The 16,341-nt window shown below is 38.1% G+C and overlaps 1 protein-coding gene across 1 annotated transcript in view; it reads left to right on the top strand.

The window, feature by feature from the left end:
• The window catches only part of LOC127436089 (neuron navigator 2-like), a 92,001-nt gene that overhangs the window by 22,527 nt on the left and 53,133 nt on the right, over positions 1 to 16,341 (top strand). Inside the window, exon 12 of the mRNA XM_051690019.1 lies at positions 6,946 to 7,068. Coding sequence (XP_051545979.1) covers positions 6,946 to 7,068 — 123 coding nt within the window. The remainder of the gene's footprint in view (positions 1 to 6,945; positions 7,069 to 16,341) is intronic.

Raw genomic sequence — 16,341 nt, 5'->3', positions numbered from 1 at the left:
CTTCCCTAAAGGAAAATTCCAGGTTCAATACAAGTTAAGCTCAATCTACAGTATTTGTGGCATAATGTTGATTACCACAAAAAATAACTTCTCCCTCCTTTTCTTTACAAAAAGCAAAAATCAAAGTTACAGTGAGGCACTCACAATGGAAGTGAATGGGGCCAATTTTTGGAAGGTTTAAAGAAATGTGAAGCTTATAATTTTATAAAAGCACTTACATAAATTCTTGTGTTAAAACTTGTGTATTATTTGAACTATAAAGTTGTTTAAATCGAAATTTTTACAGTCATTTCAGGGTTTTAGGGTCTGTTGACATTACATCATCATGGCAATTAAGTTGTAAAATTGGATCTATCTTTACACAGAAAAGGTTAGTAAGTGATTTTATCACACTAAAATCATTTTAACACGAATATTGTTTATGTCTTGTGGCTATACTTTTGAAATAGTGAGTATTTTAATGTTTACGGATTGGCCCCATTTACTTCTATTGTACGTGCCTCACTGGAACCCACATTTTTGCTTTTTTTTTTTTTTTTTAAGTAAAGGAGGGGCAAATCGAAATGTAAACAATATTATGCCATAAATGCTGTCGATTGTATTGAACTAAATATTTAACAAGATTTGTTTGTTTGTCTGTTTGCTTAGTTCTATGTGCTGTATTTGAATTTGTGTTTTTGTGTGTAGTGGCTTGGTCAGCATTGTTATTCCTTGTGCCACGAGTGGCTAGCCGCATCTCTTTAACATGTAATCATGCAACGCCGATACAGCTTTCTTTATTCACTTCACTGTGTCATTGTGTTGTTTGCCAGAATTTCCTGCCAATTTCTGCAATCTCTGCCTATATAAAACATACTAGTGTGGTTTGTGGCAACATGCAAATTACAGTATGTGTAGATGAACTCTTGGCCTTGGCTGCTCCATGTATCAATTTTAAGCAACTACTAACACAGAAATAAGCTTGAAGGAATAGTTTACCCAAAAATGAAAATTGCGACCTGTAATGGATTTTGCAGATAACACAATAGGGAAAAAGCCCATTTCTTATTAATCGGCAATTGATATTATACTTATTATTTAAACAATACAAAAATAATATTCAATTATCAGTAAATTAACCAATCAATAAACACTCACTAAGCACATTATTAGGAACACTATATTTCTAATAAAGTGCCAGACGTGGTCTCCTATTGTTGTAGCCTATCCGCCTCAGGGTTCGATGTGCTGTGCATTCTTAGATGCTATTCTGCTCACTATAATTGTACAAAGTGGTTATCTGAGTTACTGCAGCCTTTCTGTCACTTGAACCAGTCTGGCCATTCACCACTGACCTCTCTCATCAACATGGCGTTTCCATCCACAGAACTGCTGCTCACTGGATGTTTTTAGCTTTTGGAACCATTCTGAATAAATTCTAGAGACTGTTGTGTGAAACTCCGAGGAGATCAGCAGTTACAGAAATACTCAAACCAACCTGTCTGGCACCAACAATCATGCCACGATCTAAATCTCTGAGATCACATTTTTCCCCCATTCTGATGGTTGATGTGAACATTAACTGAAGCTCTTGACCCGTATCTGCATGATTTTATGCAATGCACTGCTGTCACATGATTGGCTGATTAGATAATCACATGAATAAGTAGGTGTAAATGTGTTCCTTATAAAGTGCTCAGTGTGTATTCATGAGTACATGTAAAGAGAACGGTGATGTTGTTATGTGTTTAGCATAGTCACATATCACACCAAACACCCACGAGGAGTCAGTGATTGTTTTTATTTCACCTCTAGTGGCTGCTGTCATACTCTAGAACCCTCCAGTGTCACCGCAGAAAGAAAAAAATGTATTCATTTTCCTGATATCTGATAGTTCTAAAAGCTATTATTGATAATTCTGTTGTCCTCTAATAAGCATTAGTCTCTAATAATGAGTGGGTATACTATATGATAAATAATGTGTGGCTAGAACATTGAGAGCCCTCATAGCTCTTTTCTCTTTAGCAATTATTTTGTGCGGATGTCTGTTGTCAGCTGTTCGTTTCACTGTCTGTCAGTGCACACAACTGTAGTCAAGGGTCATGGGAAATATTCATGGTTGGATCCTGAGAGAGAATAAATAGATGAATATTTGGGGCAAAAAGAGAAAGTGGGCAAAAGAGAGAGAAAGCATTTAGGATTCAGTATTAACCTTGCAGAGACACATTTAGTTAGCTGAGTCTCATGGAAAAATCAGTAACCTTTTGACCCTGTGCTAGAGATGTGATGAGATGAGGTTACATCCAAATTTGGAAATATGACTACATGCATAAACGCACTACATGTAGCATTGTGCACCCGGAGTCGTGCATAATCTTTTCCCTTGTCTTGCTAAAACAAGAATAAGACATACACCTTTTATTGGATACTCATATCCTTTTGCTCTGTACTGAATTCCTGTAGAGTGATTTTATCACCACAAGAAAATCTTTGAAAGACTTTTGATCATAGTTGGAAAGCTTTTAAGACCAATTACTGTGACCATATATGGGTACATTTTGAATCGTAGTCAACATCTGTACTTACGACCAGATTCAGTTTCTAAAATGTGATGCCTTGGTTTAGATTTCTTGCTTTTTACTTGCTTATTTTAGTACCGTCTTATCTACATGCTCAGTTAAAGACAGCATGAAACACATCTAATTGAGTAAAACAGAAATTTCAGTGGGAAGTAATGTGGGGTGGAACTTTTTTCCATCAGAATTTGATTAGATTGTGGATGTTAGGCTATGATATTATTGGTTACGTTAACAGAAATAAAAACATTTCTACAGTTTCACTGATGTAGAAAGTTACCAAATTTTTATGAACAATAATAAAAACAAGCATTTCTATTCTTCAAAATAATGAGCACTGATGAATCGTTCACAATAAGACCAAGAGCATTTATTACGGAAGTAAATTAAGTCATGTTGATTTCAAGGTGATCTCATCTTGTTCCTCTGTTTATCGACCAGTGTGTCTAGACAAGATTTTAAATGACTTATGGAGGGTTACTAGGTCAGGGCAAATAAATAACCTGCTTGCAGCAGATTGTTTTACTGGTCAAACCAACATTAACGAGCATTTGTTGCTCAGTAACCAATGATAAACAGCATCAGTGCTGCCAAATCTTCTCAGTAACACACCTGTCATGGAGGTATACTGTATAATATGAAATATTGTTTAAGCGTAGAACCCTAACCCTTACTCATAACATTAAAACTTAAAAGCACTGCACAATCATAGATAACCCCTACAAAGCATACTGTGGCATAAAAATGGTGTTGAATGGCAATTCCATGGTATTTACATGGTACTCTACGATACTTCAAAGAATACCATGGCTCATGTGTCCAGAAGCATATGGTATTTTCATGGTAATATGATGGTAAATTTGTATTTATTTATTTTGCAAGGGAAATTGCTAAAATTGTGACAAAAGCATGCTTTGAATCAATAAGACTATTTCCACATATAGAGTATTTATGCTAAAATAAAGTAACTTTAAACACCTTTTAAGCAATAAATAAATTGAATCAATAAGTTAAAGGGACACCTAATTTAAAGCATGCAATACATGTCACCAAAACAGCTATAGCACGTATTAACATTCATAATTGGAGCTCAAAGGCCACTTACTGGCCAATTTCTTTGTCCTATACTTGCTTCAAAATCTTTGCTAGATCTTTTGAAAAATATGACTAGTACTAAAAGGATTGCGCAGTTCATGTTAAGCAATTGACTGACTCTCATTTCTCTGAAATGATTCACACCTAATGATTCAATTTCTGCGGCTTAATGGAAAATCATAAATGGTTAGTGTGCTGTTTGGAGTTGCTTCCAAATTGTATGTACCTGAAATCTCCCACCTGCTCAGCAGGTTAGTCAGCAGCCCAGATGACGATTGTGCCGTCTTATTCAAAGTGTGATTGCTTCACAGCAGGAAATGAGAGATTAAGATAAAGATTATGGGTCTATTAAGTTTGTTTCACAAGATCAGTAGCTGTCCTGTCACCATACCATGCCTACATGGCAGGCGAGCAACGAAACAACACTCTGTTGCTCGAATATCATTATAATCCCACAGTTCCCACGGTCATGGAAAACCTGAAAATATCAGGGAATATTTGATTTGGTATTTGGTATAGAAAAGTCGTGGAAATTAAATAAATCCTAAAAAGTCATGGACATTTCTATTGGGATTATAAAATGTTTCTATTTCAGCTTTATTCTAAAATATTGGCTAGAAATAGCTCTATATATGTGGCGGCTAGAAATTGCTCCATGTGAGTGCAGTCTCTTTAAAATGGTTCAAAAATTCTTATCATGTACTCACAAACAACTGGGAAAACTGTAATTGACAAAGCTACATTATGCATATCATTGTTAATTCTCTCTAGAATTAGTTCTTCCATGCAGAAGATGAACATCAACTTAAAGGGATAGTTCATCCAAAAATTTACTCACCCTAATGCCATCCTAGATGTGTATGAATTTCTTTCTTCTGCTGAACACAAACAAAGATTTTTAGAAGAATATCTTAGCTCTTTTGGTCCATACAACACAAGTGAATCATGGCCAGAACTTTGAAGGTCCAAAAAGCATATAAAGGCAATATAAAAGTAATCCACAGGACTCCAGTGGTTAAATCCATATCTTAAGAAGTGATATGATAGGTGTAAGTGAGAAACAGATCAATATTTAAATATTTTTTTAGTATACATTCTCCTCGCTACCCAGTAGGTGGTGATATGAAATGAGAATGTGAATCAGCAAAAACAAAAGAAGAAAAATGAGGAAGTGAATGTAGAGATTTATAGGCTGTGTCTGAAAACTGGAAAATGCTGCCTTTGGAGACTGTATACATAGGCAGGATGAAAATAAGATGCTTTACAAACAGTTCTGAGACCAGTCTTCTGAAGAGTTCCATTCATTCAAAAATGTTGTTGGTTAAGCCATTAACTGATAAGGCAGCAAGTCAGCTGCATACATTTTCGGGTGCAGCGATAGTAAAAAATAAAATAAAACAAAAGACTTATATATTTATTTGTTTCTGCACCCACACCTATCATATCAGTTCTGAAGATATGTATTTAACCACTGGAGTCATATGGATTACTTTTATGATGCCTTTATATGCTTTTTGGACCTTTAAAATTCTGGCCACCATTCACTTTCATTGTAAGAACCATAAGAGCTGAGATATTCTTCTAAAAATCTTCGTTTGTGTTCAGCAGAAGAAAGTAAGTCATATACATCTGGGATGGCATGAGGGTGAGTAAATAATGAGAGAATTTCAATTTTTTGGAGAACTACCCCTTTAATCTCAGATTGGATCAGTGCAATTGAAGCTCTTCCTCAGTAGTAGTTTTAAGTGTTTGATGGATCATATTGCTTGTCCCTTTAAGGCAAATTACTTTTGAGAACATCCACTTAAATGGCTCAACAGAGCAAACACCCATCCACCTATTGCCTTAAGTTAAAACCCAATGTCCCAACAGCTCAACTGTCCACTGATGCCTGCAGTCCAACCCACCAACCTTCTGCTATTTGTTTCTCTTTATCCTCTCTTCTCACTGCAGCTTGTCCTTAGGGATATTAAGAGCACATAGATACTCTAGGATCACAAACACACACACCTTAACAGTCAATAGACAGTAATGTGAAACCACCATCCAGACTTTCTTTATGGTCGCAGTCCTGGCTTGTGACCTTTAGGTAGGTGAGTGTATATTTTGAGTTTTTTAAGGTTTTGCTGGATTGATTGGATTGGTGTTAAGTTGAAAATACGAGGTCTAGTTAAAGCTGCTTTGGACACATTTTAAACACATTTTAACTAGCTGAAGTGTGAAGTATTTGTAAAGCTCATGTTAAATGAGCCTATACCACATGAGGTTCCTTACAGTGATTACAGTTTTAAAGATTATATATAGATGTGCTGAGCATATTTATGTATATTTAACCCTTACAATCTTAATATCTCTTGAGGACTTCACTTTTGTCAACATAGCTTTCAGGAATAAAGTAAATGTATCAGTCTTCTGTGACTTGTCCATGAGACCATATTTATAAAGGTTAGAAACTGTTGATGTTCTGTGCAAAGCTTATGTGTACATACTGTAAATTATGAACCCTGTTGTCAATACACACAATGTCAAGTCAACATCATGGAACATTACATCTCAGATACTGACTTTAAAGATGAGTTATGTAGACAGAAAAAAACAGCTTTTATTCAATACACTGTAATCTTCACCTACATTTGATTCACAATTGATTTTAGATAATTAGATTACTCTTAATTAACTCTTGAAAGGGAGATCATTAATAAATAAGACATTACAATGAGCATCTAAAAGGTTCATTATTCAGAATGACCTACAACTACTAGTTTTTGTGTGTTTGTTTTAGGCATCGTCTGCATACAAACAATGTGAACATTATTAATCATCATTTCCAGTTGTCAGCGTACTACAAGATATAATTACACTATAGCACTTCTCTACTATCATGTTAACTCAATCTTTACTACTTAAGGTGGTAAAACTGGTTTTACCTATGTGCTGATTTCACTAACATTGAAAAACATCCCTTTTAACGCTGTTTGTAGAAAGAAAATTGAATCCATTTGTTAAGAATATAAACACCACGAGTCACGACTGGATAAGTACTGATCAAAAGAATAGTATTATCATGTAAAATATTTTCTTTTGTTCATCTCTCCCAAATACATATTAACCTTCACATGATCATTTTTTATGCTCTATTTACAGATAAGGCATTGCATTAGATCTGTAATTGCATTTTAGTTGCTTTACAGGCCAGAAAATGGTCCCATTTATTTCCTGCACAGTAAGCTATAGGAGCATTTTACTGACTACGGCATAAAGAATGACACTACTGTATGTCTATGTGTGGCTGCAGCTATTTGACAGACGGAGGGCTGAACGTTTACTCCAGGAGGGTTAACCGGGTCTCGGAGGGAATGAGTGCCATAAGAGGGACCGTACACCACCTCAATCCCAAGAGTCAAGATGACACTGAAAGGTAGGACTTAACCTTTCAACTCTGCACTCTTGGTTACCTGCACAGATCCACCCTGTAGACACTCCTGGTTCTTGTCTGTAGACTTCACAGCATGTTAAGTAGTCAAGCTTAGGGCTGGATGATATAGCAAGAAGAGTACATTACACTTACATTTATGCATTTGGCAGAATCATTTGTTCAAAGCGACTAACAGTGCATTTAAATGCAGTCAGGTTGTGTATTCCATAGGCAGAACCGTCACATGGACTGTGCCATGTGTGTGACTGCACAGGGCTTCGCGCCCCTACATGGCCTTGCACCTGGCCTTCAATACTGTAGTTTGTTATGTATATAGGTATCAAACTCATCACCTTTTTATGTACAGTATTTATTCGGAATTCAACATGTTTTTGTTTTAAAGGCATGATTTACACACCATTCAATTAATGAATATTATATCATTTTTGTTTATATGCACCAATTTAACAATGCCTGTAATAAATGGCGATTTTAGCCTACATATACAGTACTGTGCAAAAGTTTTAGGCACATGTGAAAAATGTTGCATAGTGAGCATGTCTTCAAAAAAAATGCCATAAATAGTTTTCATTTATCAAATAATGTCATACAAAGTCCATTAAACATAAAAAAAGCTAAATCAATATTTGGTGTGTGACCACCTATGCTTTCAAAACTGCACCAATACTCCTAGGTACACCTGGACACAGTTTTCTTGGTTGTTGGCAGATAGGATCTTCCAAGCTTCTTGGAGAATTCACCACAGTTCCTCTATCTATTTTGGCTGTCTCAATTGCTTCTGTCTCTTCATGTAATCCCAGACTGACTCAATGTTCAATGGGGGGTTCTGTGGGGGTCATGCTATCTGTTGCAGGGCTCCCTGTTTTCTATTATGTTTTATTCTATTTGCAAAAGGAATGGTTGGGAGTCTAAAATTTCCTATTGACACACTAAAGCTGAAGATATAAATAACCATCTTAAGACAAACATTTTTCAGAATCAGAATGAGCTTTATTGCCATGTATAATTACACACACAAGGAATTTGTCATGGTGACAGAAGTCTCCAGTGCAAAGAGAATGCAACCATATATACATACATACAAACATATACATTTAAACATATATGCATATAGCGACATAAAAAAAAAAGATATAACAGATAAAAAGAGAAATATACAATATATTAATAATGTTGTTCATATATTTTATATACATACAGTTGTGTGCAGGTGATATAATGCATTGAAGAAGAGGTAGGATATGTTAAAAAATATAAATGAAATATAGATATAAGTAGGAATGGATGGACTGAATATTGCACATTGTTGTGTTGACAAAAAGAAAAGTATTTGGGTGCAGTTTTAACTGCTCATGTGGTGGATGGCCTGAGGGAAAAAACTGTTCTTCTGCCTGGCTGTTCTGGTGCTCAGTTCTCTGTAGTGCCGGCCAGAGGGCAACAGTTCGAAAAGGAAGTGTGCTGGGTGAATGGGGTCAAGAGTGATTTTACCAGCCCTTTTTGTTACTCTGGATGTGTACAGTTCTAGCAGGGTGGGTAGGAGAGTGTCAACAATTCACAATTTTTGTGAGACATCTTATGTGCTTTTGCATAGTACTGTATATTTTTTTATAAATACGTGATGATGCAAATTAATTGTTTTTTGTTTTAAGCATGATTTGATTCATTCAAATAGACAGTTTGACCTGATTCACAGAAATTTATTCAATTTACCAATGTGCGCAATTTTTGCAACAGAGTTTAAATCAAAGACACTATTGAAACAACTCCTTCTAAATGCTCTCATTCTTGGAAGTTGCGAGAGCAAGGATTTGGGAACAATCTCCATTAACCTTGATGGCCAAATAAAAAATGCATTAAAATCATCACAATACCCACAATGTTTATTAATTTTATGTTGGCAGTACAATCATGGCTAATATATCATGAATATTCAACATATCTCCCAGCCCTAGTAAACCTGGATCATTTAAGATGTGTAACAGAGTTGCCTTTGTCTGCTCACAAAGGAGAGAGTGGCAATTGTCTCCTTTATCACCAAAGGAAACAGCTGATGGATAGGTTTAGACATATACACTCACACACACACACACACACACACACACACACAAACACACATGGACCATTGCAAACACTTTATGCATTGTTTTCTTTGAGTAAAACCCTATAGCTTCACCAGCCAGTGCATTAATATCTGTGTGCGTGTGTGTGCTTGCATTTAGTGTGTCTGTGTACTGTACTGAAGGCCCTAAGGCCATTTAACATCCCACATCCCTCTTTAATCTCATACATTTTGCACTGTCTCCTCAAAAACAGCAACAATTAGTGGATAAACATGTTAAAACCATCTGTGTTTTTACTCAATATGTCTGAACTGACAAACCGAGGTGAATCTGAGACAGTGGTCTGCATATTCATTTTTAAAAATGTCAGAGGGAGCCATGACTCATTGGTTACAAGTGGAAAGATAGGTGAAGATGTGCTACAGCCTACAATGAACCAGAATCCCTCTTCCTCTATTGCAAGGTCTGTGTCTGAGAGAAGAAATTAAATATATACACTAACTGAGCACTTTATTAGGAACACTATGGCTTTAATAAAGTTCCAGACATGGTCCTCTATTGTTGTAGCCCATCCCCCTCAAGTTTGAACATGTTGTGCATTCTTAGATGCTATTCTGCTCACTACAAGAGTACAGAGTGGTTATCTGAGTTACTGCAGCCTTTCTGTCAGCTCAAACCTGTCTGGCCATTCTCCATTGACCTCTCGCATCAACAAGGCATTTCTGTCTGCAAAACTGCCGCTCAATGGATGTTTTTTTGTTTTTGGCACCATTCTGAGTAAACTCTAGAGACTGTTGTGCGTGAAAATCCCAGGAGATCAGTAGTTACAGAAATACTCAAACCAGCCCGTCTGGCGCCAACAATCATGCCACGGTCAAAATCACTGAGATCATATTTTTTCACCATTCTGATGGTTGATGTGAACATTAACTGAAGCTCCTGACCCATATTTACATGAACTTATGCTTTGCACTGCTGCCACACGATTGACTGATAAGATAATCACATGAATAATTAGGTGTACAGGTGCTCCTAATAAAGTGTTCAGTGAGCATATAGGTAAAAAAACAAAAGATACAAAAAAGATATATGAGAGAAGAATTGGAAGAAACAGTAAAAAAATGCAGCATGTGGTGAGGTAAGCAGATATTACAAGAATGTGCAACCGTCCTCTTTTGAAAAGAATAATTCATGGAAGCATTGAATCTTTGGATTAGAAAAAAGAAAAGACAAAATAGGGGTAGCTCAGTGGTAAAGACGCTGGCTATCACCCCTGGAGTTCGCTAGTTCGAATCCCAGGGCGTGCTGAGTGACTCCATCCAGGTCTCCTAAGCAACCAAATTGGCCCAGTTGCTAGGGAACGTAGACACATGGGGTAACCTCCTCGTGATCACTATAATGTGGTTCGTTCTCGGTGGGCGCGTGGTGAGTTGAGCGTGGTTGCCGCGGTGGATGGTGTGAAACCTCCACACACATTATGTCTCCGTGGCAACATGCTCAACAAGCCACATGATAAGATGCGCAGGTTGACGATCTCAGTCGCAGAGGCAACTGGGATTCATCCTCCACCACCCAGAGTGAGGCAAATCACTACGTGACCACAAGGACTTAAAAGCACATTGGGAATTGGGCATTCCAAATTGGGAGAAAAAGGGGAAAAATAAAAAATAAATAAATAAAAAAGACAAAATAAAACAAGAGAACACCAGTTTTCTAGATTAAGATTATGAATCTTTAGTGATCATTATAAGCATATTGTCAAGCATTCATACAGACATTCTATTCAAGGTTGAGCTTGCCCTAATCTCAACCTCAGGCAGCACGGCCATGGACTCTTCACAGACCATTTGATGCTGTGAACAAAATCACAAGCTCCTGTCTAATTTGTTGATTTTACAATTTCTGTGTCAGGGTGCACAGGTTTTAACAGTCCACCAGGTACCGGGCTGCTACAACTAGTGCCTCCTAGGAAAAACTAGTTGCTGGATTTTCCAAAGTTTTTGAGGTTCAAGACATCAAATATTTGACTTAAAAATATTCAGTAACTAGTTGTGTTACTTTTACGAGCAAAAAGCTGTGTCTTATTCACTGACCACCCACAATCTAGTTTAAGTCTAGGCACAATTCCTGCTAAAATAGCACTGCTTCTTGAGTATTTAAATAAAGTTATTGTCATTCATTTCTGTGCAAACACATCTCCATACTATGTAAATTAAGCTCATTATAGACTGCACTTTATTCACAAAACTCTGTGCTGTTGGCCCAGCGCAAAAAACATTGCTCTATACTGTATTGCAGGTGGTAAACTGAATTTTATAGAGATGTTTGTAGATTTTCTATTTATCCCGGCAACAGTAATTCATTAAAATAATAATGAAATGATGTTGAAGAGCATTTTAACCTGCCAAATATCCATATGTGCAGTGTAGTCAAGCACACTTTCGCCATTTTAAAGAAATAAGAAGATCAATAGCTATCAATGTTAGTCAATGTTAGTGCGTGCCAGGGCCAGTTGCGTGTCCACTGTCACTTCCGGGGCTTTATCGTGCCTCCTTGGGGCCAACGGGCAAGCACCTTTGACCTGCCGATTACCCTTGGACCAAAAAAGGCCAGCAGGCGGTGTTTCGCTGAGTCAGGTCAGAGGTTTCAGCACCTGGATACTCATTTCCCAATTTTTCATATCTAGTGCCCAGCTTACCTTTACAAATCGAAGGAGAATGGAGAATCATCAGTACTGGTCAGTAGACAAATTCAGGGCTCTTCTGAATATTTGGGCTGATGAAAATGTGCAACGTCAGATCGACAGTGTCTGCCAAAAGGAAGACTTAATTAAGTATATTGTCGCCAAACTTGCCAAGTTGTGTACCCAGCACACAACGGTCCAGATTCGAGAAAAAAAAAAAAATTGCAGGCAGAGTACAAATCCGTATTCATTTCGAGGGCTAGCTAGTCTCCAGAGTCTTACCTCAGCTTGAGTATCCTTCGTCCTTGTGAAATGGGTGGGGTGTGTGACATATGCACCAGTGCGTTGTATTAAGGGTGGGGTTTTAGGGCAATGCTGCGGGGCTATTGGCCTGATGGTGGAAATGCAGATCGATTTTGGATCAATTTGAGGCTATTGGCCCCAGCTGACTAGTTGATAGCCCTGGCTCACACTGGCCCGATAGTGGAAAAGCAGATACTATAGTGTTCAGAACCGGCCCGCAGTGTTGAAATTGAACTGTGCAAAATGCATTCAGCACAGATTGTGCAAGTGTTTTTGCACCGTTGCATAATTCCTTTAGTGAATCAGACGCTAAACCAGTGCAGACAGCACATGCAAATAAACAGCACAAAAAATCATTTTGTTTGAGGCATTTACAGTAGTAGCAAGTAAACAGTATATCCTCAAGCACTGATAATGCAACTGTACATTCCAATTTGTTTTTAAGTTTGTGTTCGAGGAATTATAGTTACTTATTACTTTTGGATGTACGGAAAGTCTGACCTCAAAGTTTATGCACATTTTTCAGTAGTTTCTTTGGTGTTGTCAGTAACACCAATCATGAAGAGTGTTGTGCTGTTATTTGAATGAGTTACCAGGTTTTTTGTCACGCTAGTCTAAAATTGTGGTATTAGCGAATTTAGATTTACCCACCCCTTAAAGGGGCACTCTGTAATTCTAATCCAATACACTTTTTGTCAAATTCTGCAAATATCTCCTCACAGTCTGCTAGCTGTCCATTTTGTGGGTGGGCTGAAAAAAAAAAATCTAGTATTTGTACAAAGCCCTGGCTCTGTAAATGGGACAAAAACAAAGTGGATCAGGCCGATTCACACAACACTACTCCAGCCAATCAGCAACAGGGGGTGGTTTTTGCGCGTGAGGGAGAGGGAAATTCATTAGAAGAACGAGAGCAAATCTGGCTGATGTGAACTTTCTAAACACCAAGGAGGACAAATGGCTGAGAAACAGACCAAGAGAAAAAGGTCAGACGAATATAAACTAAAAAAGAAGGATTATGATAAGTCGAGGGCTAGGAGCTGCATCAACATCCACGAGGCTTTTCAGTGGTGGAGAGACCTCCGAGAGGTAAAAGGCTTGAAGACGGATGCAGAAGTTGCTCTTTTTCTTCTCGATATGTGGGTAACATAAATTTTGCTATGTTTCACAGAACCCATATATGCTGTTATTGTGATGTTAGATTTAGTAGCAGGAGAGTTGCGAGTGTCTGGAGCTGGTGTGCGTAAAACCGTCTCGCGTGCATGAATTTGGGGGGCGGAGCTTCCAAAGGAGCACTGAAGGGAGGGGTGTGTTTGTTTTGGCAGCTGAGTTCGAATATCAACAGTGTTTCTCAGGAATCACTGAGTGCACAATGTCATGCAAAAAGCAAACTGTGGTTGAACATTGAGTGCTTTTACATGCATATTCTTGCCGATTATGCTTGATAAGTTGACAGTGTGTAAGGGCATGTGAACGCCTTAAACACTGTTCTTTTTTCAGGGTAAGGTCATAAACGGTTTAAGCCAAAACTAATTGGCGCACGTAGATCTTTGCTCATTACCCTGTGTAAAACAGCCTGATCTCACAGTGAAATCGGAAAGAGTAGATCGACTTTTCTTTCATCAAAATCGGTATACATTGACTGAAATTTCGAAACACTGCCCCCAGTGGCCAAAGCGGTAAGTGTTGTAGGGCAAATGGGCACGTGTGAGCTCCATTTATGTCCAGGAGAGGTAACCAAAAGCTAGTAGTGAAGCAAGTTGTATTCAGCTTTACAGGACGTTATACAATGAAGAGAAAAGCATATGTTTATAGATTCTATCCCCCAACCCAAACCTTACCTTAACCATTAGTGGAGTAAAAAAGTAATGTTAGAGAGAAAAGTGAAACCTCCAAATCATGCTCGTCATTGATTATTCAAATGTGGTTACTGCCTTGGTTTGAACCCTAGTCTCCCACGCAGCTGATGCAACACGCTGCCAATCGCACCAGGTGGAAAGGTTAACACATGGAGACCACTGCAAACATGTCTGATAAGAATGCTGCATGTCAGGGCATCGGCATACAGTCGCCGATCCTAGGGTACCGAAACAATCTGAAACATCATGCCGACTTCACGTGTGATCATGTTGTGTAAACACCTTTACCGCCATTCTTATTGGCTTGTCTGATGTGCGCAAGTGTTGTGCGCATGACTGTTTACATTTTGACATCCAAAGCAGAGAATAATCTGATGATTTCAAATCTAATGAAATCGCAGGTTTCTTGCATTGTTGTTTAAATAAGTTGATTTTTTTATAATTATAATTTAAACACACTGAGTGACGGTCATACATTGTGCTGATATAGTCAAAAGTCTTGCTCTGCAAGACTAAGCTTGCCCTGTTCTTGATGAAGTCAACATGCAACATCTCATAGATAGAGTGGCAGTCGATCAAGATCTTTCAAACCTTGGTACGTAGGAACTGAGGAAAGCCAAAGAGATGACCTTCAGACAAGCTTTGTTAGATCCACAGTTGCCCAAATAAAGTCATTTTTAGCCCAGCCAGGTGAGCTCAGGAAATCCTGTGCCCAGTACCTGTCAAGTTATCGACTTAGTGCCCAGACTGTTACAGGTAAAAGAGGGATGATCTAAGACCTCATGAAATGTTGCTGGGGCTCAGGAATGGTGAGAATCCAACAGGATTTGTAAAAAAAAAAAATTCATGGAAAAGCTTTATGTCATTTATAATGTGTGAATTCTTTCTTCAGCAGCTGCAGTAAGACAGAATTAGATCTTTTGTTGAGAGTTATTTTGACTTGCTTTGTCATCAAATCTGCCAAAACATAAGTCTGGGACCGGTGGAGAAAGATGAGGCAGTGCAAACTTTTGTTATACATCACCGTTAAACCTGCATAAATTCCATTGCGAAGAGAACCATGTTAGTTTTGGAGTTAGATGATGGGAATGCTGTAGCAGATTGTTTGATTCATATAGCACTATAAATGTGGTCAAGACTCCAGCGATCACAAGCCAAGCTCTCACTTTGATGGTCTGATGATGCATTTGAACTGATGCTCGAGGTGAGCCGTCAAAGTTTGTTTTATTTTGCTGTATGACTATATTTGTCTTGCAGAGAATAAATGATATTGCTATGACAGTTTTGTTTTTATCAGTGTATCTATATATGTTTTCATTGCAGGCTAAAACTTAAGTTAGTGGTGCTTGCTAAGGCAAACAGATTAAAAATATTCACTTTGATCACAATAAACTGACCCCCTTCATTGTTGATTTCTTCATATTCAAAAAGTAAATGGTTATTCATGCATACATATTACATATCAAATTGACTACAGTCATGTGAGCCACAAAAGGAGGGAATATTAGAATTTTAAATATGTTCTCATAAAAATAGGAAATATCAAACCAAATAGTATAACTTTATACTGTCAAACTATTCAAAATAGGCATATCTTAATATACTAAAAACACTCAATATTTAGAATAATATTATGAACTTATGCTATTTATGGCTCTAAAGACACGGGGTATACTTTTTCTGCATTCCAGATCGGATCACGCCTGGTCGAACTAATTGCCTTTCAAAGTAAACTCTATTGACCACAAGCGTATACGAACACGTTCGACGCATTCACTCTATGATGGCTTTGTGAAACTCCTTTAGTACAGTCAGTGGCAGGTGCATGCGGCGACGATGCATACACACAAGGACAGTCTATGTGTTAAGAAAATCTGGACTGCTCGTGGACTGTGCTGATGCCGAAATTTGCATCACGCATACTGTGCACGGAATGATAAACAACGTGGACAACCGAAGGATAGTCGGGCCTTAACACCGATTATCGGTCTATCTCTGGTTTGGAGTCCATTTCTTTATTCGCACACATTCGTACACATGATTTATGTATGTCAAACCTGTATCCTATGTTGGGCGGCACGGTGGCTCAGTGGTTAGCACTGTCGCCTCACAGCAAGAAGGTCCCAATTGGGGCTTAGCTGGGCCTTTCTGTATGAAGTTTGCATGTTTTCCCCGTGTTTGCAGTGTTTCCTCCAGGTGCTCTGGTGTACCCCACAAGTCCAAAAACATGCAGGTTAAGTGAATTGGAGACTCTAAATTGCCCCGTAGGTGTGAGTGAGAGTCCCCCAGCCACTGGGGGTTGCGTCAGGAAGGGCATCCGGCGTAAAACCTGTGCAAGTCAAATACGCAGATC

This window comes from Myxocyprinus asiaticus, chromosome 46, assembly GCF_019703515.2.
Source record: "Myxocyprinus asiaticus isolate MX2 ecotype Aquarium Trade chromosome 46, UBuf_Myxa_2, whole genome shotgun sequence".
In the NCBI taxonomy this organism is placed as follows: domain Eukaryota; kingdom Metazoa; phylum Chordata; class Actinopteri; order Cypriniformes; family Catostomidae; genus Myxocyprinus; species Myxocyprinus asiaticus.
The sequence above is the reverse complement of the archived record's forward strand: the minus strand, read 5'-3'. Positions and strand labels throughout refer to the sequence as shown.